The sequence below is a fragment of the Pteropus alecto genome, unplaced genomic scaffold (assembly GCF_000325575.1).
Source record: "Pteropus alecto unplaced genomic scaffold, ASM32557v1 scaffold12, whole genome shotgun sequence".
NCBI lineage: Eukaryota > Metazoa > Chordata > Mammalia > Chiroptera > Pteropodidae > Pteropus > Pteropus alecto.
The window spans coordinates 2,985,926-3,012,074 of NW_006432669.1; the positions used below are offsets into that span (position 1 = coordinate 2,985,926).

The 26,149-nt window shown below is 34.6% G+C and overlaps 2 protein-coding genes across 6 annotated transcripts in view; one reads left to right on the top strand and one right to left on the bottom strand.

Moving 5' to 3' along the window:
• The window catches only part of MRE11 (MRE11 homolog, double strand break repair nuclease), a 57,251-nt gene extending 39,459 nt beyond the window's left edge, over positions 1–17,792 (bottom strand). For 2 of the 3 annotated variants that reach the window (XM_015585985.2, XM_006907481.3), the window contains exons 1-9: positions 17,653–17,792; positions 16,787–16,902; positions 14,963–15,095; positions 10,411–10,571; positions 7,629–7,716; positions 6,727–6,868; positions 4,135–4,249; positions 1,784–1,969; positions 674–845 (exon numbers count right to left, since the gene is read on the bottom strand). In XM_015585985.2, coding sequence (XP_015441471.1) covers positions 674–845; positions 1,784–1,969; positions 4,135–4,249; positions 6,727–6,868; positions 7,629–7,716; positions 10,411–10,571; positions 14,963–15,095; positions 16,787–16,806 — 1,017 coding nt within the window. In that variant the 5' untranslated portion in view covers positions 16,807–16,902; positions 17,653–17,792. Of the gene's footprint in view, positions 1–673; positions 846–1,783; positions 1,970–4,134; positions 4,250–6,726; positions 6,869–7,628; positions 7,717–10,410; positions 10,572–14,962; positions 15,096–16,786; positions 16,903–17,447; positions 17,630–17,652 lie in introns of those variants that run through there. The other variant, XM_015585983.2, reaches the window with a different exon arrangement.
• Positions 17,793–17,951: 159 nt separating this feature from the next.
• On the top strand, positions 17,952–24,921 carry ANKRD49 (ankyrin repeat domain 49). 3 transcript variants are annotated; one of them, XM_015585986.2, is made up of 3 exons: positions 17,952–18,096; positions 20,798–21,153; positions 22,385–24,921. In XM_015585986.2, the coding sequence occupies exons 2-3, from the start codon at positions 20,896–20,898 to the stop codon at positions 22,844–22,846; spliced, it is 720 nt and encodes a 239-aa protein (XP_015441472.1). In that variant the 5' UTR covers positions 17,952–18,096; positions 20,798–20,895; the 3' UTR covers positions 22,847–24,921. The 3 variants fall into 3 exon arrangements, with proteins under 3 accessions (XP_015441472.1, XP_024899512.1, XP_015441473.1); XM_025043744.1 differs by having other exon boundaries at positions 18,058–18,148; XM_015585987.2 differs by lacking the exon at positions 17,952–18,096 and adding an exon at positions 18,102–18,211.
• Positions 24,922–26,149: the final 1,228 nt, after the last annotated feature.

The following is a 26,149-nucleotide window of genomic DNA, read 5'->3' on the forward strand; positions in this document are numbered from 1 at the left end:
ATGATTTTTTATGAGAATAAAATGTAAAGCAGAAGAATTACCAGAGAGTAAGAACTGAGCAAGTGTTAGCTATTAATGATTTAGGCTGTCAATTTATATGTTATCAAATGCATTTGTCCAACTTTAGTAAGTGGCTCTAGAATTTCTGCAGAGGTTTAAGAGTGGCAATCTGCATGGAAGGGGAGTTATGGGACCTCTGCTGAAGCTACAAGGTGCATGGCAAACACATTTTAAGGTTTTATCTGGGATAGCTTTTAAAGTGAAAGGGATGCCTAATGGAGATTATTAGAGAGGCTGTAGCTTTCCTCATCTACCAAAACACCCTCCCATTCCCCAATCAAAGCCGCTGCCTGCTTTATAAATAAAATGAACAAATTATCAAATCAGGATTAAAAGAGAGAAAAGATTACATATATGTTTTGAGGAGGAAAAAAACTGGGAGAGGGGCTTCATTAAAATTTCATCTATACATAACATTCCTCAATCTGAAGACTTAAAAAAAGGATCTTTGATACAACTAAACTCATTTATTAAACAACAGTGGCTCCCTTACAGGCTTCACAAGACTGTAACAAATATAACGTTTTCCTTCTATTCTATTGAAGTATTTAATTCAACGTAAATAATTTCTCAACTAAGGTAGATCTCATTGACCTTTATCTAGAAGAATTACCTTCTCCAAACAGAAGTTTTGTATGGCTTGGGTTACTCTAGGATTATCTGGGTTAAAAATATCTGGATGATCTGCCAGAATAACATCCTCCATAAAAAACTGCCGTACTGTGTGAAGAGGAATTTTCTGCATGTTCATCTTCCTTCCTTTAATACGCAGCAAACCAACATGTCTGAAATGAGGAGGGAAATGAAAGCCTAGTCACACTTAGTAAATTTCCTTTATAATAGAAATTGTGCACATCAAAACTCTAAGTGTCTACAAAAATATTTCTTTATAAAGTCATACTCTTGAAAAGTATTTTTAGCAATTTAATCTTAATGTTACATCACAGGAAAAAATATTAAACCTTCTCCCTCAGAATAAAATGCACTCATCCATCATTTTTTCTGCCTAAACAAATATACAGTTTAGTAAAAAAAGATAGAAATAACAATAAGTATAATAAAATGTCATCGGGACAATGATAGTAGTATATATAGTATATACTATTACATACATATGTACTATGTGTGTGCATGTATGTACACATACATAAAAGATTAACAGAACTAAAAAAAAAAAAAAAACCATCAAATTTACATCCTATTACCATAGTCTTAAACCTATTATTATCATCTTAACAATGAGAACTTGAGTGGATTATAGGGTAAAACCTGTTCTAAAAAGTGAGTTTAATCACTATTAACTACTTTATCACATAATTCCTTCAAAGAATTCAAAGGAATGAGATATGCTATAATATTGTATTTATAACCAGAAAAATCTAATAAATTTTTATTTATTGGATTTTTTTATTAGGTGAATTTGTTTATAAATGGACATGTGAAATTGGTAATCATTCTGTAGCACTGTAACTTGAAATTTAATAAATAAAAATTGTTTCGAATTTGCTTAATGAGCAGCAAAATCATTACGCCACTGAGATGCTTTCATGTTGAAAATAGCTTAAAATCTGAAAAAATAGTAAGACTATATTAATTGATCGATCTTTATAAATAAATCTATCATATAAATAATAACATCACCAGTACCTTGAACCTATGGGATGATCAGAACATTATAGAAGGTATTTTTTAAATTGATTTAGAAAATATAACAATTACTCACTTCTTTACAGCTTCTCCTGGAGAAAGAGAAGTAACCACTGAACTTCCAGGTTGTGATACGTAAAAGAGTTGTTGTTCATTTTTGGTTGGGGCTATTTTACACTCATGTTCATGGCCCCAGATAACAAGATCAATGAATTCATCCAAAAATTGTTCTGGAATGAAGTTAGTACTTCCATGTCTACTCCTATACCAGGACATTAAAAATTAAATAATATAAATGTTCAGAGATATAGAAAAATTTCATATTAAGTAATTCTACACAGATATTTTTTTCTTTCATTAAAGATTACATTCCTTATATGTGCAAAACTGTTTAAGAGATTGAAAATAGAAATATATTATCTAATTTCTGTCTTCAAAGGGCCTACAGATTTGCAGGACACAGACACGTAGGAGACCAAAAAGAGAAAGCACTTAATTCTACATTTAGAGGCAGATCATGGAAGGCTTTACAGAGGAATAAACTGCTTTGGGCAAGTCAGAAAAGCATGAGCTTTATCAATAGTAAAAACCTGTAAATTGGTCTGATTACACATACACATACATACACACAAAGAATACGGAAACTGAAAAATGGAAGTGAGTTAAGCCTAAACTTTGTAGAATAAAAACAAATCTCTAAACATGTCTAGTTATTTTTTAACATCCTGTTTCTTTTACTGATTATAAAAATAATGGGAGTAAGAGTACCAATCTTATATAAAAGATGAGTTCTCCATTAAATAAAATATCACATGAATAAATGAATTGCAAACTATGATTTTACACCTAGATTACTTGTTGTTACTGAAAAATATGTAAAAACTCAAGGTAAGTAAAGACAAGGAGGAAGTTTTTCCTAACACTGATTTACATCATTGGGATTTTAAGGAAAAGTGTTCAAACACTTTGACCTAGCATTCATTTACTACAAACCAATATTCATTCCCTCAAAAAATAGTTACTGAGTGTCTACTGCTTGCGAGATGTCCCAGGCCTCTTCTAGATACTGAAGACACAGCAGTGAACAAAGTTCTTTGTTCTAGTGGAGGAAACAAACAACGATACAAGATGTATATGTATATGCATATGTGTGTATATGTATATGCATGCATATGTGTGCATATACATATTTGTCAGGTAGTGATAGACGCTATAAAGAAAAATAAAAGAAAAAGTGACATGGAAGGGCAATGTTACTATATATAGTGTGGTCAGGAAATGCCTCTCTGACAGGTGGCACATGAGCAAAGAACTGAGATGAGGATCAGCATGCAAGGGAAGAAGGACCTAGGCAGAGAGACAAGCAGATAGAATAGACGGCATAGGTATATAGGTAGTAATGTGTTCAGCAATTTCAAAAACAGCAAAGGGACTGGTGTGGCTGAGCAGAATGAATGCAGAGAAGAGCAGGAAGTGAAATCACAAAAGCAGCAGGATCAGGATCAGCTATTAAGAAATATTTTTATGTAGAAAACATATATCTAAGGTATGAACATTAAACCCAAATCCCTTTGGATTCTTCCTTAATAACTTCTCGGCTTTATCCCTTAAATATCATTCTCACTGCTATCAGTTACCATCTCACATTTTTCACTATAATGGTCACATAATAAATCTTGTTCTTCAAGTCTCTATTCCTTCCATCAATCCTGCACCTATCAAAAAGTTAAACTTCTTAAAACTACTAACAAAAGAAAGCTGATCTGGCTATATTTAAAATCTGGAAAAACACTTGCACTTATGCATCAAGAAACATTTACAAGAATGTTCATAACAAAAAGTTTTTAAAAAGCAAAAATCTGGAAATAACACAAAACATTCACTAACAGGAGAAAACTCTATGTATCAATGAAAACATACTTTTAAGCATCAAAATGGATAAATCTTAATAACGTAATGTTGAACATAATAAGCCAGCTGCAAAATATACCGCATGGTTCCAGTCATACCAAAACTAAATAAAATACTTATTATGGATATACACATGATTAAACAAGAGAAGAACAACAGACTAAGTAAATAAAAATTGAAGATGTGCTTCTCTCTGGGGTATGTTGAAAGAGATGAGGTCAAAGAAGGGCATGAGATAATGCACTAGTAATGCTTCATTTCTTTGCTGAATGCAGGAATATTCATTTTATGGTTATCCCTATACCATATCCATATGCCATAAGTATTTTTATAGGTATGAATATATATTGAAAACAATTCAAAATGCAGTCACACAAAGCATATCTAAGTTCTGCCTGACCCTGCACTAACAACTTTCAAAGAATGAGGAACATTTTACTCAGATAGGTAAGCTTATAAACAGAGATTTAGGGAACCTCAACACTTGACTCGAAAACTTCCAGAAAACACTTTTACCTGTTCTGATGAATCACGAATAAGTTAAACCAAGAGTTCTCATCTTCTTTTGGTCTCAGCATTGTTACTTTTTTATTAAGGAACATTCGATAGAGCCGTTCGTCTGGAATGGATCCTGAAATGGACATTACATTATTCTAAAACTGGTTTCCTACTTGGTTTTAAAAAATGAGTATGTTTTGCTTCTAAATTATGTGCTTCTCTAAGTACTTCATTGTCCTATTAGAGATATATTTGAAATCTGGAATCATTATTTATAAATGAATATGTTCCAGGTAATTGCATGAAAACAGCTAAGCAGCTACGTGCATTCAAAGAATGTTTTCCATGTCGAGCATATATACCTTCAAAATGTGAAAAATGTAGAATAAAACTTGTAGTTTTCTATGCTTAATTCTTATTAAAATTTCTATTTAAAATATTGTTTTTCACTATCGTTTTATTTATTCTAAGTATGTATGCACTTTTGATCTAACATATACATTATTAAATAGATATTAAAAGGGATGAGATAGAAAATAAATGTGTTTAAAAATAAGTCTTTATATATTGTTTCCAAGTAAAAACACTGTTTTGAATAATTTAATAACTTTTAAATAATTCTTCCTGTACCCCAAAGGATTAGTTTAGTCTAGTGGAGGCCAACAAAAACGAATAAACACATACAAATCATGTGTTAAACACTGTAAAAGGGAAAGAAGTCAGGAAAAGGAACACCAGTGCTAGAACAAGGGTACCACTTTAGACAGTGATTAGGGAAGGCCTTTGAAAAAAGCCAATAATGCAGAAGTGTAAGAGCTAGAGGAGGTCTAGCTTCTAAAGAGAATTCCTAGAGTATGGCCAATGGAATAGATGGTGGAATGCAGAACATATAACTGGAGACAAAAAAGTCAAGACATACAAAGTCCAGGGAAGGTCGGTCTATTTAAGTCTTGAAGCACTGAGAACACCCGCAGAACCTATAGGTAGGTAAAACATTTGAGGGAAAGGAGAAGGCAATTTAGCCAGTTGGCAGTTAGCTTCAAGGGGGCAGGGTGTTTGCAGGTAGGAAAAGAAGTGGCAGCAGGGAACGAGAACAGTGATCAACCCTTCTCTTCTGCCTTAAGACCCGTAAAAGGCTGAGAGAACTATGTGGGACACAGTAACTTCTGGGGCCAGTCAGTTTCACTGAAGGTCAAAGAGGACAGGCAACAAACATTCAGAAGCAACTAATGATATGAGGGAATTTGTTAACTATACAAAGAGTTCTAGAGTGTATAGAAAAGGGTTGGGATAACAGTAGGGATGGAGGACAGAGATAGAGTCCAGTTAAGGAAAACAAAACTGGATGAGATGAGAGTTTGAGAGAAAACAGATGACTTGAAGTACTATGCTTCTGACGGTGACTGAGGCATAACGCGATCTCTTTAGTCTGAGAAGTGAGAGGATGAAATAGTTTCTGCAATTATGATCCCTAACACTACAGTAATTAAAATATCTGTTAGCAGCTTTTTTTGAGAAGTGTGTTTTACTTCCTGCTCTATCACTTGCAAAATCAGACATAACAGCTCAATCTCACTTTCCATATCTCTAAAATATAATCATGATGTTCTTCAACTTGTTAGAGAAATTAAAAGCTAGACAAAAACTATAAGTGTATAAGGTCCCTAGAAAAAGTATTCAAATAAGCCATCTATCATAATTAATCTTTTAAAAATATATACAAAGACACAGAAGTAAATATGATCTTCTAAGGCTTTTATTATACTAAAATCACTCAAGAAATAATAAAACCTATATTGAGGCTACAGTTTGAAATTTTTCCCCAATTTCTCTCACAGTACTTTGAGGTTGATTTAACATAGAATGTAATTTTTACAATACTCTATATACAATAAAAATAAATTTTTTATTTTTATTGTATATAGAGTATTGTAAAAGCTACTGCAACCATAAAACAAATAAAATATCAAGCTAAACGTAATCCAAAGAAGATACAATAGACTCTGCACTCTAAAAAGTCTTTGATCTTTCATTTACATGGAATAAAGCCCAGCAAATAAGCTTTTACCTACTGGACACTAAATAAACTGAAGACAGTAAAGTTGATAAAGCAAATTTTCTGAGCATTATATATGACTAGCACTATCTAAGAAAAATATGTGAGCCACTAATGCAGGCCAAATATATTATTTAAAATTTTCTGGTAGCCACATTAAAACAAGTAAAAAGAAAGAGGTAAAATTAATTTTAACATACTTTATTAACTCAATGTAAATAAGGTATTTTACATTTTTCTAAGTCTTTGAAATCTAATGTATATTTTACACTTCTAGCATATCTCAATTCAGATGGGCCAGATTTCAAGTACTCATACTCAACATGAGGTTAGTGATTATTGCATTGGACAGTGAAGCTTTAGACCTTTCAAAGACTTCCAAGACATCAAAATGCAGTTTTTTTAATCTATAATTCTAAAAGTCTATATCTGAGTCTAAAAGAAAAAATAAACAAGAAATAGATACCAAAGAAAATTTTTTACTTAAACTGCTAATTTCCCAGTTGCTTACATAATTAGTTATTGTCATAAATAGTAAAATAAAACAATCTTACCTAAGCCATATAGAGCAATTTTTGTGTTTCCTTTTTGAAGCAAAACCGGACTAATGTCTATCTTCTCCACAGACATTGAACGCCCAAAGTGATTTATAAATCCAGCACAACTTAAAATATCCAGAGCGCAAAGTGCATCTGCCTATGCAAAATATTTTCAAAAAAATAAGTAATCTGTATGTCATATTTTACCTATTAAAGTATATTCTATATACTAGTTACAAAAACATAGATTAGCATAGTGTCTTCCCAAAACAAAATTACAATTCTAAAAGTATTTGCTACCTTTCTTCTATTACAAATGACCTACTGCAGTTGGAACCACATGCTAAATGCAAAGTTAACATTTCATCAAAACTTATGTGTTGGCCACATAAAATAAAAACTAGCTATGACATACGTACTTTGCAATATTAAGCAGACTTATTAAGATGTGAGGAAAAAAGGACTAGATAATTAGTGATTTATAATATTAATGACCAGATAAAACAAAGATATTTTCCGTTTAGGACCTCTATTATTACTTCTATATTAAATAAGTAATAAGATGATCTAATTTAGATTTAAAACTTTTATGAAACAATCATTTCCTACAGGTAAGATTTTATGAGATAAGAGATAAAAGAACACTTGATAAACTGTAAAGCATTATATAAATGTTAGGTGTTTAGTCCTACTCCTGGTTACTTATTGTTAACCCCAGCACTAATCAAATAAAAGCATAGCTCACACACCAATTATTATTCCAGATTTTTAAAAATTATCTGAAAAGTATTATAAAAATTTATATGAATGTTAAAAAGTCAATTTGACTTTTTGACTCAATTTGACTAAAAATTGCTTTCTACGACTAAACCAATCATTTCTAAAATTTCAACAAACTGTAAGAACCCAATAATTACCCCTGTAGGATCATCATGATTGCCATGAATACTGAATATTGGAATCGAAATGTTCAGATTGCAATCTTGGTAGTTCACCCATGGAAACCTTAAAAAAAAAAAAAAAAAAGAATTTAAAGCTTCTGTAAGAGACAAAAGCTACTTCCCCCCGTATCTTCCTCCAAAAAATTAATATAAATAATAGGAAAGCTGGATGATCTATGTTGGCAAATGATCACTAGTTTGGAGCTTAAAAAAACAAAATCATAGGCAATAATTAATTTCAAGTTGGAAATTATGTCAAAATATACTTTAATAAAGAAAACTACAATAAATAATGCTTGTGAATTATATAAAAGAGTGGTAGATCTCATTAATAGGAACTTGATAGCTTTTTGAAATTTTAAAAGCTCTGTATAGTTTTTTATTTGTGGAAGGGGGAGGACAAGAAACACATCTATTTTGGAATCTCGTAGACTTAGAATAAAAATTCCAGCTCTGTCACTTACTACTTGTGCAACTTAATGTCTCACATCCACTCCTGTACCTAGTCATTCGCCTAGCTTCTATTCTGAGGCAAATGACATTAGCAGTTTCTAGTCTATCTTTGCAAAATTCTTATACCTGTACAAGCAAATAAACACATCTTCTTATTATACAAACGACAGCACAATACAGATTACTACACCCTGCTTTTACCATTTAACATATTTTAGAAATCATTCCATATCAGTACATAAAGAGCTTCCTTGTGCTTTTTTTGGGCTGGACAGTACTCCACTGTATTATTATGTGTTTAAGTAGTTACCTACCAATGGATATTTAGACCATTTCCAATCTTTTGTTTTACAAATAATGCTCTAGTGAGTAATCTTGTACAAAGTTTCCCTTGTAAGAGGATAAGGAAATTTGTAGAAGGGAATTGTTGGGTCAAAGGATATATGTGCATTTATAAATCTGATAGCTATGGCCAATTTCCCTCTATAGAGGTTGTATACATATATACATAATCAATGGCAATGCATGAGAAAGACAGCTTCCCGTTACTCCACACACATAATACTTTATCAAGCTTTTAAATCTAAGCCAGTGGTGATGCCCATGACACACTCAAAAGAAATTAACTGGCCTGGAAACTGGGCATAAGCATTTTAAGATTCCTAGGTAACAACAGTGTCACCTATGCCAATCTGATAAGAGAAAAATATTTCAGTAAATCAAATTTTGTATCTTTCTTGAATGAGCTTCCCTTTATATCTTTCATATTCTTTTAATATATGTTTAAATGCCATTTTATTTCTTTTCCTGTGAACTATGTCTACATTCTTTACCTATTTTTTTTTTTATTAACTCATGGGTTTTTTTATTGACTTGAAAGAACGATTAATCTATTGGAGAAATTAGATCTTAACTTGAGATTAGCTGCAAATATTCTTCATGGTTGACCTCTGACTTTTGACTTTGCTTCAGGAAGTTTTTGTATGGCAAAACCTTACAAAGACAAAAGTACCCATCTTTTCTTTTAAGGCTCCTAGGTCTATGTCATACTGAGAAAAGCCTTTGCCACATCTAAATGTTCAAAAATGTATAAGTTTCTTCTAGTATTTTTATTGAACAATCTGTATTTTTTTATGGAGATATGAGATGCCACCTTCACCAAATACTAAATTCCTGCATATATTAAAGCTACTTCTGGAATTCGGGTATCTCAAAAGGACACAGGAGCAGATCTGAAAGAGTGCCCAATGGCTAAAGCTGGTACAATTTATTTGAACAACAAAATAGATTACAATAGTATTAAATTCTAACCCAAAGGGGAAAAAATGAGTTCATACTGATATAAACAATTTAATTAGTTCTTAATGACATAGACAAATAAATAAACAAACAAATGTGGAAGAAGGAACAAATCTTCCTCACAGAAGAATTCCAATCAATAAATGTAGAAAGAATGTGGAAAACAGAAAATCACCATTAGAACACCACAGTTATAACTGCTGTAGGCAAGAGTCACTAATGAATGCTAAAATTAGTGAACAAACTTTAAGGAGAAAGAGAAGAACTACGTATCCTCAAAATATCTCCTCCAAAATATTTACTAGTTACAGCGGTGGTTTTAACCACGGCCATAAATCCTTTGACACTACTTCCTCTCTCTTGGAAGTGGAACTTAATTCTCTGTCTTTTAGTGCAGGCTGGACGTAAGGACTGCCTCTGACAAACAATGCCTGGAAAGGGGAAAACCCGACAGCAGAAAAACCCAGCAGATACCACCTAACCAAGTGATGGCACTTAACCTTACCAGCGATAAGCCACGTATTGACAGCTTGTATTTCCAATATGCTATTAGAAGGGCACTTAACCCCTGTGGAATAGTCTTCCCACATTCCTACCCTAATCATGAGAAAAACCCAAACTGAAGGACATTTTATAAAATACTTCAAAAATATCAGGGTCATGAAAAACAAGGAAAAACCAAGAAACTGGCATAGGCTGCAGAAGCCTAACAGAACATTTCGACTAAATGCAATGTGGTATCCTAATACGATGTTCAAGGAAAAACATGATCTTTATGACATGGGGTTCTTGATGGATATCGTAAATAAGTCCCTTAAAAAAAAAAATCCCAATATTATTTGGAAATACAAATATATAATAATGACAGAAAATTTAAAGAACTACATTTATTATGAAAATAGCTTATAACAAAGGTGAAATGGCTAATTGTTAATGCATTTATGTGTCTTATACAGAAAATATTATACATAAGGAAATGTACACGTAAGTACTTAAATATACTTACTTACTAAAACCAAAGTTGACTGACTGATCGCTGATAATTTCAAACTGTACAGGACGATCACCCATGCAATATTTTCTTAATAACTCAAGGCAGGAATGTAATGTTTTTCTTGAGGGTTTATTTTCATGAAAAAGGTCACCACCGAACAAAATTAAGTCCACCTAAATCAACAGAAAATAGTGTTAACATTAGTATGTTTTATAGTTAAAAAATCTTAAACTATAGATGAAAGAGGTAGAAAAAAATCATATAAGATACCATTATATATGGAGGTTTAAAATTTTATATTTTAATCATTCAAAGGACCTTCTAATCTGGTGATTAATTTGACTCCAATTCAGGTTCCTAGGCCACCTTCAAAAAGCCATCTTCAAATTACTACACTAAGTCTCTGATTCATGCAACCCAAAGTGACCATATCTCTTTTTTGGTTATTCGAACCAAACATAAACTTAGCACTTCAATGAACCTATGAAAGAGATAGCCAATTCAATCCAAATTATTCGTTCAGTTCATTCAACAATTATTTAGAGTTTCTATGGGCACTGGCAACGAAGGAAACAAAAATCTACAAAAAAAAAAGATGCTGCCCTTGCCCTCATTAAATACTGACAATGTGCAATGTCCTGTACTATGCCCTGAGGATACAATGATCAATAAAATACAAGTGTTCAAAATCTAATGGAAGAGACAAACTGTTACTCATCTAAAGATAAGTCAGATGCCCACTAGAATGGATATGTAAACAAACCAGGAGCAGAGGTGACATAACAATTAATTCTAACTGAGGAGTAAAAATTTGAGGACATTAAGTCCAGAACGGATGCATTAATACCGTGTAATATGAGTTGCATTATTAAGGATAAATGAGATTTTGAAGAGGAGCATTCTAAGAACCACTAGAGAAAAGGAGAGAAATCCTAACACATTCACACTTTCAAGAAGTGTACAATCTACCTTAAGAAACTTGATGTGGGCTACAGTAGTGAGGGGGAGCAGAATACTACAACACAAAAGGTGCCACTTTGGCATGTGGATGGTTTTGAGCTGAAGACAATTAAAGCCCAGCAGATTCAGGAAAAACTTTTTTACCTCTCCCCTGATAGGGAGCTCATATCAGGAAGAGAGCTATCACCAGAGGTAACTTTTCATCTGCATGGCATGGCAAACATTTGTTTACCAAACACACCTCTTCTCATCTTCCTATCTTCCTGTGAATTACCTTCCTCCCCTCTGAAGCCCCTATACACCTAGCCCCTTCTCCTTAGCTCAGGATGGTGAGCTTTAATTACCTGACTACCAGGAAGCCTTGTATTTTAATGGAGCTCTTACATGTATGAATTTTTTTCCTGTTAATCTGTCAATTTAATTTTCAGACCAGCCAAAAAGAACCTAGATAGGAAGGGAAAAGTTTTCTACCCCTACTGTAGTCAGGGAAGCTGATGTGGGATTTAAGCTAGGTCTTCAAAGAACGTGATTTGAGTAAAGGGAAAAAATGATCATAATCAAAGGCTTAGAAGAAACAAAATAAATAAAATAAAATAACAATTTTAGAGGGGATGGAGAAAGGAGAGTAGTTGTTTAAATGGTATAGTTTCACTTTTGCAAAATGAAAAGAGTTCTAAAGGCTGGTTACACAACAATGTGAATGTGTTTAATGCTACTGAAGTGTACACTTAAAAATGGTTACTTTTGTAATGAGTATTTTTATCACAAGTAAAACATTTTTTTAAAATTATTTTTAGAAGCCGGTTTGTGACTCCAGAGAACACTGAGAAGGACACAACTTGCTTCTGTGGTATTCTGGCCAAAAGTAAGTCTAATTATGAGGAAATGACAGAAATACCTAACTGAGGAATATTCTACAAAATAACTGGCCTGTACTCTTCAACAACATCAGTCATTAAAGACAAAGGCAGACTGAGGAAAGGTACCAGATTACAAGAGACTGAAGAGACATGACAACTAAATGAAAAATTTAGTTGTCCTGGATTGGAACTTGGATACCACTGACCTGCCCCAGACTGCTGTAGCAGACATTACCGAGACAACTGTTAACATCTTAAAATTAATAATTATATTGAATCAATATTAATTTCCTGGTTTTGATAAGTGCACTATTGTTATATATGCTATTTATTCTCAAATGGTTCAGAAAATATGTGTGTGTGTGTGTGTGTGTGTGTGTGTGTGTGTGTGTGTGTGTGTGTGTGTAAAGAGAGAAGATAAAGCAAATGTGGTAAAATACAGGAAAATCTGGGTGAGGGGTATTATTCTTGTAACATCTTTGTAAGACTGATATTGTTTCAAAATCAAAGTTAAAAGAAAGGTTTCAAGTAACTAGGAAGTAGAAATAAGGCTGGTAGATGGCACAGGCCCACAAAATAGAGGATTTATGAGTCAGGAAGAAGGCAAAAAGTAAATATGTATCTGGAAGCACCAGCATGGGGCTATGAGGGGAGGGGTCAGTTAAAATTAAGGGATGGCGGAAAGGGAAACAAGAGGAAATAGAAGAGAAAAAAAGGACAAAGTATGTGTGTGGGGGGCAAGGGGAGGCAGGAAGCTTACTCTAAGGGAAAGAAATATTTTAGTACCTAAGTTAGAAAAGAAAAGACACAGGATTCTCTGGCAGGAAACAGACCTCCTTCAGCTGCAAGTTTCTCTACCCTCAGGGAATGAGGAACCCGTTTTAAAAGGAGATATACCAGACATTCCTTCATTCATTATCAAATATATAAGAGTACCCACTACTTGCTAGATTCCTTCTAGGTAGCAGGATACAGCATGAGCGAACAAAAGATTTTTCACTCTCATGGAGTTCACCTTCTAGTGGAGAAGACAGATAATAAACAAGTAAACAAGTCAATAAATTATTTCAGATGACGCTATGAAAAAAATTAAGAGTAATGTCATAGAAGAGTGTTTGGAGATATCAGGAAAGATCTCTCCAAAAAGGTTAAAACTTGAAGTGACACATCAACTCTGCCAAGATTAAGATGCTATAAGCAGAGAACCAGGTCTCAGTAGAACATACCAGTGTGGATAGAGCTCACTGAACTAGGCAGAGAGTTGTAAGGTAATGAAGTCTCCTGGCAAGGGCCAGATCAAGTTGAGTCTTATAGTCTCAATTTTTTCTAGGTTCAAATGGAAGGCCACTTGGAAGATTTTAAACAGCAGAGTGACATGATCTGATAAAGTGATGAAGTTCACTTTAGCTGCTATGCTGAATAGATGTAGGGGTAAAGAATGGAAGTAGAGAGACCAATGAGGAAATACTGCAGTCCGGAAAAATTTGTTAAAAGTTTGGGAATAAGTTTATAGGCATGAAAATCAAGATTAATGGGAAGGTTCCACATATTTTCAGGAGAAAGAACCAAAGGACTTGCAATTAATCCAAACAGAAGTCTGAGGAAAAGTCAAGGTTGGAGATATTAATTTGCAAGTCACCAGCATTTACATTTATTCCCCAGCTCTCTCTCAGGCTATAAACTAACACTTCAACTGCCTGCTGGAATGCTTCCTTGAATATCCAACTGGAATATCTCAAATCAAATGGTCTAAATCACAATTCATCACCTTCCCACATAAAGAAGTACCGCTTCCTTATTTAAAAACTACTTCTATTATCGGTACCACCAATTTCAGAGTCATTGTCATCCCTTTTCCCTCATTTCCATCTCTACAACGAACCAATCAAAGTATGCAAATCATATCTTTGGAATAGTTTTTGCATTCACTTCCTCTTTTCCATCCCATGCCACCACTTTCAAAAAGCCTCACACTGGTCTCCAATTCATGCTATACACTGTTAGCATAAGACTTTCTATTGAATTGGATACAAACTCTTCAATCTGGCACTCGAAGCTCTTATTAATGCAGCTCTAGCCACATTTCTATTCTTTCAGCATACTTTCTAACATATGGTCTCCCAGTGAGCCAAACAGAGCTGCTGTTCCCCGTGTTAAGATGTTCACGTACCTATTGTCTCACTTCTGAGCCCTTTCTCCTGCTTCCTGTGAAATGTACATTCTCTATGCTCTTCACCTGCCAAAAACCTACCCAACCTTCAAAGCCCAAGTTAAATGCCACCTCCTGCATTAAACTCATCTTGCTATCCTCATCTAAATATAACTTCTTCTATCTCTAAACTCCCATGAAAGGCTGTTTATAATTTTCTTATGGCTCTTATCACAAATGACCTTGCATCAGAGCATTTTGGACATTTGTCTTATCTCGCATACTGGTCTATGTTCTTTGAAAGTAGAAACTACACAGTCATCTTTACATTTCAAACAGAAACTGCCACAGGATGCTGTACTCAGAAAACACCCCATAAATACTTGTAAAATTTTACAGACTCTTTGCAAAAGTAGCTCCTACTTGAATTAAGGGCACAAAGCACATAAAACTTGCTTTGGGTTTTTAGTACATTGATATTTAAGCAGGCAATGTGAGCACATGAGTCTATAAGACAAACCAACTTTAAGAAGGGAAAAGAGACTGCTAAGTACGGGAGCACTGTAGAAACTGCAAAACTGTAAACCAAACTCACTTCATTTTCCTGGGCAAGTCTTAAAATTTCATCAAATGTGACAAAGGTATCATTTCCTCTGACTGCATCTTTCTCCATAAATCCCAAATGAATGTCCGTTGCAACTAAGATTTTAAATGTATTTTCATCATCACTGTATTAAAAAAGAAGAAATTGTTCAATATAATAAATTAAAAGAATGTTCCAGCAAATTGAAACTTAAATTTATAAAAGAAATAAAGCAGTTATGGAGTAAAATCACTTTTTCTAGTCTTAACTGTAAATTTGAAGTATTCAACAGATCTTTAACATCACATAGTTTGCCTACCACGAATTCAATACAGACCAAATGTACATGAAATTTTAAAAGGTCTGTGACTACTTCAAAAATTTACAGCCTCTTTACAACCAGTTTTGTACCCTTGAAAGCTTGATTTGTTTTCCTATTCTATGTCACAGCAACAACCCAAGAGGATTTGACCCCATATTTAAAATTGCTACTTGTCTATTTTGTACTCTTCCAGGAATAGAGTTAACCAGTTCATTTAAAAAGCACTTTCTCTAAATTTATAAGTAGAGTTTATCCTAATCATCTAGCAACTTACATTCAAGCCCTTACAAGAAGCTTGCTTACCTCTACTCTTTGTACAAAGTTAGTTTTTTGTTAAATTTGGCCAACTAACAAAACAGAATTATTTACAGTTCCATTTAAATCTGGTAGTATTCAAAGGTACTTTTCATGTAAAGCGACAATGTAATGTTATTAATACTCTTAAACTTAATGTAACTTTTAATGTTCTTTAAAATATTTTTGTAACTATGATGTCATCTCAACTTACATGTAGAAGTAGGTTTTGTTATTTCTGAAAAATGAGAAGGCCAGACAGAGAAATTAACTGATTGCACGATTAAGTAGAAACAGGACTAAAACCCAAGATTAAAACTCAAACTACTTCCACAAAACCATAATGAACTTAAAAATAAAACGTTTATATATATATATATACACATACACACACATATATATGTATATGCATATGTATGCATATGTATATGTATAGGTGTGTACATACGTATCTACAAAATTCACATCTTTATATATGAGACTTTCAGAAAAGATTTCTCTTCAGAAACTTTAAAAATGATGTGCACACATCTGATTCCTATATCCACACAGGTAGAATACTTTCAGATCAAATGACTACTCTATGTTTCCATAGCAACTACAAAGTATTTTCATGATTCTCTTATTTACACATCAAAATTAATCTGAGAAAGGCATCTGTATTCCAATTATACAAATGAAGAAACTGAAGCAAAGTTTATAAGATTGCTAAGTTGCCCAAGGTCACACGGTATTAACCAAGGAATTAAAACCGGAATGAAAGACTCCAAGTCTAAAGCTTTTTCCACATAACTGTTTCTAGTCCTTTTATTTTTCATTTTACACAAATTCATTTCCAATTCATTCAAAACTAGAGCACTTAACTCCTCTAAAAATCAACTTCAATAGACTTGCCTTGACTAGTAAGACTGTCATGAAAGTTCAAGAATATTTAGTAGCTTCAACATTTTAAGACAAAACCTTAAGAACATAAACTTATATATACTATAGCAACATATACCAAATTACTACAAGACCCATCTATAGATGCATATTATCTTTCAGTTAAAAAACATATAGTATGAATTTTTAAATATTCTTTTTGATGACTATCACTTCTGTTCATAGTTAAGCTCTTTATTTACTGCCAATTTATTAAATGTTTTCTTTCAGAGTGATCATAGCTGATGAGCTTTAGAAACTCAAAGCAACAAACAAGATTTCAGAAGACAAGTGCTTACGGGGCATCTGTAGAAGTCATTTCTGTGGTCAGTGCAGCTCCTCCAGGGCCAGTTTTCTCCCGAACTACCGCTGGGTACTGCGCTCAAATGTCAGAAAACTCACTCGATTCCAAATTCTAAAAACGAAATTATATTATTGTAAAACACGCATTTAAAAAAAGCTGGCTGGCAATTTTGGAAGTTTCATTTTCATCTAAGCCCCTACTCTTAGAGCTAAGAACTGAAAACAGCACATCTCCAGTGCCATTCCAGTATCACTATTACGATAAAGCTCATTTTCCTATTTCCCTTTTCCATGCCCTATGGGAAACTAATGTCTGTTAAATAAATGAGCAAAAAGGGTCACAGGGTCACAACAGTGTAGTTGTGGTTTAGCACATGGACAATTCTGCAGAAATGTTTAAGGTGCTTGAATAAGCTACTCTGAAGCATGGAGGCGATCTCTTACTTTTCTACTCAAACACAAAATTTTCTTTAAAAAAAAAAAAAAAAAAAGGCTTGTTTTTGGAAAGAAAAGGGCCCCCACGTCCAAAGCTGGTGTAAATAAACAGAAACACGTGGTCTGCGGAGAAACACCGTCAGCAGCCCGCAGAACAAAAGAAAATGGCCAGCATACTTGGGGAGGAGCGGCTACTATCGCGAAATAACCCCTCCAACGTACAGACAGATTCCCAGTTCCGTGGGAATTCCAAGCCTCAGCATGCTCCCATCCCCGGACTCCTTAAAGCCACAACGCAGGATCCTGCAGGACTCCTCCGCATCCCACTCGGCCCATTCTTCTCAGAGGGTCAATCCATTCTGGACTTCCGCATAGGATCCTGCACATATAGGAGGTGGGTACGATTCCTAAATTACCCGACACTCACCAAAGCCCCTGCATCGGAACTGGAGGCTGTCTTTTATCCGGGAAGAAGGACCGCGATTCGTGAACAGAAAAGCAGCAGCACAGCGTGAGATCGCCTCTGCGAACCCGCTTAACCATAAACCTGAATTAGGGCGGGAGGAGATTCGTGAACAGAAAAGCAGCAGCACGGCGTGAGATCGCCTCTGCGAACCCGCTTAGCCATAAACCTGAATTAGGGCGGGAGAGAAAAAAAAAAAAAAAAAAAAAAGCAGCTCTTTCTCTCGCGATACCTCATTGATTACGTAGACTCTTCATGTCCTCTCCGGCTCTCATTGGCTGCCGAACGCCTTGAGGGAGCGTAGAAAGTAGCAGCGAGGCCCCGCCCCCGTACAGGAACCAATCCTGAGCAGCCGAGGGGACGAACCCCGGAAGCGAGGTTTGCGGTGGCGATTTTCCCCTCTATAAGGTGGGTAACTCTTCTTTGCCTAGGACCACGCTTCCTGGACGCCTTAAGCCACGTAAGGACTCTTGGGCCCTTGGCGTCGGGTCGCCTGTCTACGCCGGCAGCGTCGTGGTCCTAGGTAGGGCTGGAGCCGCTTGTAAGGCCGCAGGAGCGACTCCCCGGCCTGTGAAGTGACCCGCCGGGGCCGGAGGGCCGGGACTGGTGGCCTTGTCCCTTACTCCCACTCCCCAGAAGTAGAGCATTCGGATCATCAGTTTTTCAAGCCTTCCCCCTTAGCCCTGGATCCCGAGTTCAGCACATCTGTATTGCTTCGTGCTGGCAACAGTAATATATAGTGCAGTAAAAAATAATGTGAGACTTGATTTTAGAAAATCTGGAATTTCAGTTCCACTGGAGTTCCTCGATCTAGAGCAAGCTGTTTTAATCTATCCGAACTTCAGCGCCTTCATCTGTAAAATGGGGTTTATGGTCTCACCCGTCACTGAGAGGTTTGTGAGGAGTTGACAAATTTAGATCTCTCTCAAAATGGAAATGTGTCCTTGAAGTAAAGAAACGTACCTAATTTCTTCCCGGTGGAAGATAGTCAAGTAAGAATCCTGACTGACTTTTTAAATCCAGAATCAGGGAGATGCACCTGGGTTTAACTTTTTAAATAAAATCCACTAAGAAAATTTTATATGTAATTTATCATATCTGGAGCAGTACATTCAAAATTTATAAAAAGAGGCTTTATAAAAAGGAAAGGAAAATGTAAGATGTTTGCTGTAATTTGGTGTAATTAACAAGTGAACTTTATGTTATTTACCGGCATTTATTGTTTCATGAAATCATGTATGATCACTTTTGTGTTGCAAGGTTCAGGGAATAGTTTGAGAATAAAGAAGAAAGTGAGAACTATTAAAACATAAAACAATTTTGGTAGCTTCTGTCATAGACTGAAAAGCTGGACAGGCTTTGGAAATTTTTTAGTAAAATCCATACATTTTACAGTGAAGTAACAAGCCCAGAGAAGGTACTAGTCATGAGTGGTAGATTTAAACTCGAGTTTAATGCCGTTGGCACTAGTAACAAGATCTAATTCTGCATAAGGATTGTATGCTCTTAAACTTGTCAAATTAAGTAGATAGAAATATCTTAGGGGTATGACTAACTTATCAGGGCAGAATCCATTCCAGTCAAAATCAATTGATGGGGCTTGAATTAAATTTAATTCTACAATATTTCTTAATGCCTGCTGTATGTAAGTGAGACATAAATATAACTTAAACATAGTCCCTGTTCTTAAACTTACAATCTTTTAAGAGGCTAAAACAAGAACAATATTAGTGGTGAAATAAGATAACATGTAACACAAAAAAGTAAAAACTAGAAAAATCTAATTTGACGGATCAAGAAAGACTTAATGAAAGACAACATCTGAGAAGAACCTTGAAAGACTGATAAGCAACAAATATAGTTGGGAGGCTGAATGGTATTTTTTAAAGTGTATTTTTCGATTACAGTTGACATACAAAATTATATTTCAAGTGTACAACAGTGATTAGATATATATATATCTTAAAGTGATCACTCCAATATATATCACTCCAATAATTCTTATTCTTTTTGACTGATTAAAGTTTAATATGCTATGTAACTCTTTAGGCTGATGTTAATTTATAAATATGGCAGCCTAGCAGAATAAGCATAACTTCCTTTGGGAAGCCTTCTTTAATCCCTTAGGACTGGGTTAATTATGACTCTCTAGCAGACACATTGTATCTGCACATGGTCCTATCATAACACTTATTCCACTGTCTTTGTCAATCACCCCAACTAGACAGTAAGCTTCTTGAGGTTAAGACATGGATCTTGTTCATTATTGAATCCCAGTACCCAGACACTGGCACATACCAGGTATTCTATTCATGCTTATTGAATGAAGGAGCAAATAACAGCCAAAATTCAGTTTCAAAACAAGAAGTTAAGAACTATAGTTGTCTATCAAAGAAGAGGACTACTTTTAAAGCAGTTCATTTTCCCAATACTGAAACTATTAAAGTAGGAAAAAGATAATTACAGATGTCACAATAAAGATATCTGCACTGATGAGAGATTGGGACAGATGTCCTTTGGGGGCTATTCCAACTCTAAGGATCCCTGATTCTTTCAAGTAATTTTTTAGGAACTAAGAGGTTTTGTTTCTGCTCTGTAGTGTCTGTGTGTCTACTTTATAAAAATCATGAATGCTCCTGTCTCTGTTGTATTAGTTATAATTTAAAAGTTTCAAGCATTTATCACTCTTAGCATAATGCAATAATATCTAAAGAACTATATTCAAAATAAATACAAGTATACCTTGGAGTTTGGTTCCAGACCACCATATAAAGTGAATCATGATCTTTTTGCTGGTGGAGGATCTTGCCTTCAATTTGCAAAACACAATGTCTGTGAAGTACAATAAAGTGAAGTGCAATAAAATGGAGTATACCTGTACAGTTACAGCCACTAAGTAGAAGAAAAAACAAGTAATAAGAAAGATTAGGCCATTAAAAATACAGATAACTTTAATCAATCAGCTCCAATATTTAGTAAATGTAAAGGATATCAGTCAACACCAAAGAGTTTAGACAGGATTTATTTGTGTGTGTTTGCAAGACTTATCTGTGCTGTTGATAAAGCCTCAATTACTGTTTTGCTAATAATTTTTTGTTTGTATTTTCAGACCTTGATGAATAAATAAAGCAGACATAATTCATCTCTAAAAAGATTATTTATACTCTGACATTAGAAATGCTTTGTATTTAGAATAGTAATTAAAAAATGGAAAAAGAGAAAGTAAATGATGATGGACAACCAGACCCAGAGAATTCCTTGGACTTTTCTGAACACTTTAACCAACTCGAATTGTTGGAAACACATGGACACCTTATTCCCACTGGTACTGAAAGTCTCTGGGTAGGGAATTCTGATGAAGATGAGGAACAAGATGAAAAACCTGAAGAGTGGTATCAGTTGCAAGAAAAAAAAATGGAAAAAGATCCAAGCAAATTGCTTCTTTGGGCTGCGGAAAATAATCGGGTAAAAAAAAACAAAACAGTTAAAGAAGAAACCATAACATAGTAGAAAAAGTATTAGATTCAGAGCCAGAAGACCTGTCCCTGAACCTCTATTTGGTCTGTAACTTTGGACAAATCGTACTATTTCTCAACCTCTATTTTTCTATCAGTAAAAGTGGCCACCATAATACCTGCCTCTTTGATATAGGGTTTTAAGGATCAAATGAATCAATGTACATGAAAACACATGATAAGCTACAAAAAGAGTCTTTTAGGTATTTGGGTGGGGAGAGGGGCTTTAGGGATAATTAACTATAAATATAACAAGCAGTCATCTGTATTTTTAAATCATTTATATTACATCATTAGGATCATCCTAGAAACAAGTATTATTTAGGAAAGTGATGAGAACTAACATTTATTGAATAACAACTATACTTATTACATTCAATTTAATCCTCATATCTCTATAAGACAGGTAATATTCTTTCCTTTTACAGATTGGGAAGTTGAGATTCAGGAATATTAATTTGCCCAGGATCATCCAAGTGGGATGACCCTACTTAACATGAAGTCTATTCTTCCCACTCGGCCACTTCTACCTCATTTTACTAAGTTCCTCCATGTCTCTGTTAGTATACTAATAACTAAAAAGGTCTTGCATTTTTGGATAACTTCTTTACGCAAGAGCACACTATATCCCACCAGAGGTCTGTAGACCAAACTGAAAATCACTTCCTGAAAACATGTCTGAGGTTGCTTTAGTTAGAAGAACTTCAGCACTTTAATCTGTAGATTCCCATAGTATTCCAATAAAGGAGTTTATAAGTTTTAGACGTGTGTTGGTATGATATATTCCTGTTACAGGAAAATCAATCTGTTACTATATTTTCTTCACAGATGACATATAAAATGTTAAATACAATTATAGCTTGTATTAGTCATCTAGGACTAAAGCTTTTGTCCAGTAAGCCTTAATTGGACCATAAGTAGACATATGGTTGACATTCAGGAAACCACATTCTTAGAATCAGTAGTTACAGTTAACGCTTATTCATTCTTAAAATCATTTGCCCTCTCCCCTCAAAAATGAAATCTTCATTTTAAAGTCATCTGCTAAGAAGTAATTTTTTATTTAACTTAATTTAATTTTCTTGGTTTACTGTTGAGTTTGAGTTGGATTTTTATTCATTTATTTTTTACGTATTTATATTTTTGTTGGATTTTTGAAAGATCTCTTTTTCTCTGCTCAGCTGACTACAGTGCGGAGACTACTTTCTGAAAAGGTCACTCATGTGAACACTAGAGATGAAGATGAATATACCCCTCTTCATCGAGCAGCCTACAGTGGACACTTAGATGTTGTCCGTGAGCTGATTGCACAAGGAGCAGATGTTCATGCAGTGACTGTGGATGGTTGGACACCTCTACACAGTGCTTGTAAGTGGAATCATACTAGAGTAGCTTCTTTCTTACTTCAACATGACGCAGATATCAATGCCCAAACAAAAGGCCTCTTGACCCCCTTACATCTTGCTGCTGGGAACAGAGACAGCAAAGATACCCTAGAGCTCCTCCTGATGAACCGCTACATCAAACCAGATCTGAAAAACAACTTGGAAGAAACTGCGCTTGACATCGCCAGGAGGTCAAGTATCTATCACTACCTCTTTGAAATTGTGGAAGGCTGCACAAATTCTTCACCTCAGTCTTAAAGGTTCTAATCATTTTTTCAAGTTTCTAAGTACCAGTGCCTCCTTTGTGTGAGATGTGAAAAATCCTCGTAATATAAAATTGATGTCTAAAGTCTTACAACAGAAATTCAGTGGTACTCATGATATCCTTCCAAGTGAATTGCCTGACCTTGATGTCAAAATCTATTTGAAAGTTGTTTGTATATATCTTTAATGATTTCTGCAGAGTGTGTGATTTTTTTATCAGAAATAATTTTAACTATACTTAAAAACTTATCACGGGTTATAGAGAAAACTGATATTTTTGGTGCTGATCCAAGAAAAATGTATTTTTAAATATTCCCCATCCTGGATCTTTGTTGAGTATTTAGTGTACTGACATATTTTTGTAAGGTAAGATAACTCAGAATTTAAAAGTCTTCAATATACTGGTGCAGTCAGCTGTCTTCTCTGTGTTAAGATAGCCATTTGCTTTCATTTTAAACTGTAAGAACTAACATATTATAGTGACTTGAATATTCATAAGTTAAAAAACATCAATAAACTAGATCTTTGTCTTGTAGAACCTAAACCATTTTCAGGAAAGTAGCTAACTTTCCTGTTTAGTTTGTGTTTAGTCCATGAATGTTATATACTGCCTCCCCTACCACAATTCCCACAATCCTGTGGATAGTCCTACCTCACCCTGGTCCACCAACATAATCCTTATTCTACTGGTGAGTCAGCATGACCTTTTAAAGATGCACGCAACTGTACCTTGGTCCCAGAGATCATAATACATCTGCTGTACAGCTCCCTAATCCTCCTGATTTGGGCACTGCTCATAAAGTCTTCAAGTTCACAGGAAGTGTTGGTTTTCCAGGGTCCTCATTTTACATAAACCATAAAAAGGCAAAGTGACAAGGGAGAAGGAATTCTAAGAGTGAGGAGATGTTTATTATATTAGGGCTAGAACCACAAAAGCTCAGGCTTTTTTAAAAATCAACAGTAGATAGTGACAAAAGCATAACTACAAATATCAAAAAAATAAAAGTTTCGAACAATGAAAAAAAGGCATGAATTTTTTTTTTACCTGTATGTATTTTCTTTGCATCCATAGTATATTTATTCATTCAGCATACATTTATTTATCATCTATTCTCTCAGTCTCTCCGGCAGTGGTTTTCTATTGACTAGTTCCTCTGTGACTATTCCCAAAGAGTTTTCTCTTCTCAGCACCAGAACTATATCATATTAGAAAAGGAGAACCAAACCAGTGGCTCTTTTCTTCAGTTATATTTTTAAAATGTCCACCAAGGTTTGTCTCTTTTGAACCAGCCCTTGTGACCCAATTACCCTAGACTAAGGAATGTTATTTCATCAAATATGTGTGGAGATTTTTAGGTTAGAACAAAATCGGATCATCTCAGAAAGGTTATAGATGATATATGCACTGAATCATTGTGACAAACAGGATCTCAAGAGTTAGGAGAGCTTCATTTATTTTTGATCTCCGTCTAGAAGATGCCTGGGTTTCAGAGTATCAATATATGATACAAGGCTTTTGGCAGAAAGTGAGAGGTTGCTTTCTGTTTCACCTGGCCCAATTTAGTGATACGAAATGAAAGGTACAGCTGATAGACAGTGATGGTAGAATAGGACCCCATCTACCCCAGTAGACTGCTGAACAAGGCTGCCTAGTTATCTGAAAGTCACAGAGCCCATGGCTCCTTTCTTAATTGGTAATGAGTTGCATCCATGATTTTATGTAAGCCTTCCACTTAAGTATGAAGCCAAAGGAGCCACCTTATTTCTGATCAGGAACTGAGATGTGATTACTCTCTTATTTTCAGGCCTCAACACTCAACCGGTGCATGGAAATCCCTTCCATCCCTGAGGGCAGAATTTATATTGTTTGCTTCTTTTATACTTTCCTTAGTATTTATTAAACTTCTCTACAGAAGGCATTGACTAATCATACTTTTGACTATATTACTTATCTGTACTTTCTTGTTTGCTTAAGAAGGCAAAATAGCTCAGTTTTGCAAACAAAATTTTCTCTAATCTTAGAGTTTATTCACAGACTTCTTAAAAAATAAAATCTATGTTTTTCACAACTAATGGCTTAATTGTGATTAACTTATATGCTTGAAGAAGAGGTGACTTTTTGTCATTGTTCAAAGAATACATTGTTAATTCATAAGGCCCAGAGTGAAATTAGTTGGCTTTGTTTTTTTAATCTTAAATACACTTCTCCTGGGATGCTCCTAGCCCACAACCTACCACAATGATGGGATTTAGAGTCTTTATACTATGGATGTGAAAGCATCTTTATTTCGATTCATTGTCATCTATTATCACATCTGTGACTATGCTAAAAGATCATGGTGAAAAGAGGCACAGAGAAGTAACACTTGCTCTGAGACGTATGTCCCATACCAAAATGAAACCTCTGGATCAGTTCTTGATTCCTGATCCACACATGTTCTATAATCACCCTGAAATGGCTCTAGGAATTTATAGCACTGCTTTTGCTCAGGTAGGTACAAAAACAGTGAGTATGCTTTTCCTATAATTAGTTTATCATGGGATGCTCTAGTCTCTCTGTAGGATTATCAGGTGACCATTCAACTTGTACAATATGACATGCTTCCTCTAAAGGAAATTTAAGGTCTCTGTTTATTAAGTTCAGAAGTCAGTAAACTAAGAAGGATTGAGTGTAGCCTACTGATGTTTAAATTCCTGAAAATTTCCCTTTAAACCCCTAAAATTTCACTTCAGGAACCTAAGTAGAAATTATCTAAATCAGTGCTATCACGAAACATAATGCAAGCCACATGTCTAATCTCTAGCTTTTTCTAGTAGCCACATTAAAACAAAAACAAGTGAAATTAATTTTAATAATACAAATTATTTAACCTACAAATCCAAAATATTCATTTTAATATGAGATAAGTGTTTAAAAATTATTGAGATATTTTACTCTTTTTGATAGTATTAGTCTTCAAAATACAGTATGTATTTTATGGCACACCTCAATGCTGTTGGCTGCTTTATTGAACAGCACAGGTCCAGGTGCCTGAAACATTCCCTGGAGGCATAGCACAATAAATACTTAGGAGGAAGAGTGTTAAACTTTGAGCCAGACACATTTGGGTTCAAATCTTGATGGCCACCCTTGTGCCCCTTTGGGCAAATAATCGTGGTTTTCTCATGTATAAAGTGGAGATAAGATCAACCTTGTTATAGTTTTGTAAGGAATGAGCCATAATGTGTATACATGTACTCAAAAAAAAAAAAATGATATTCTTTACCCAGCATTTCAAGCAGAAATGCCCTTCTTGT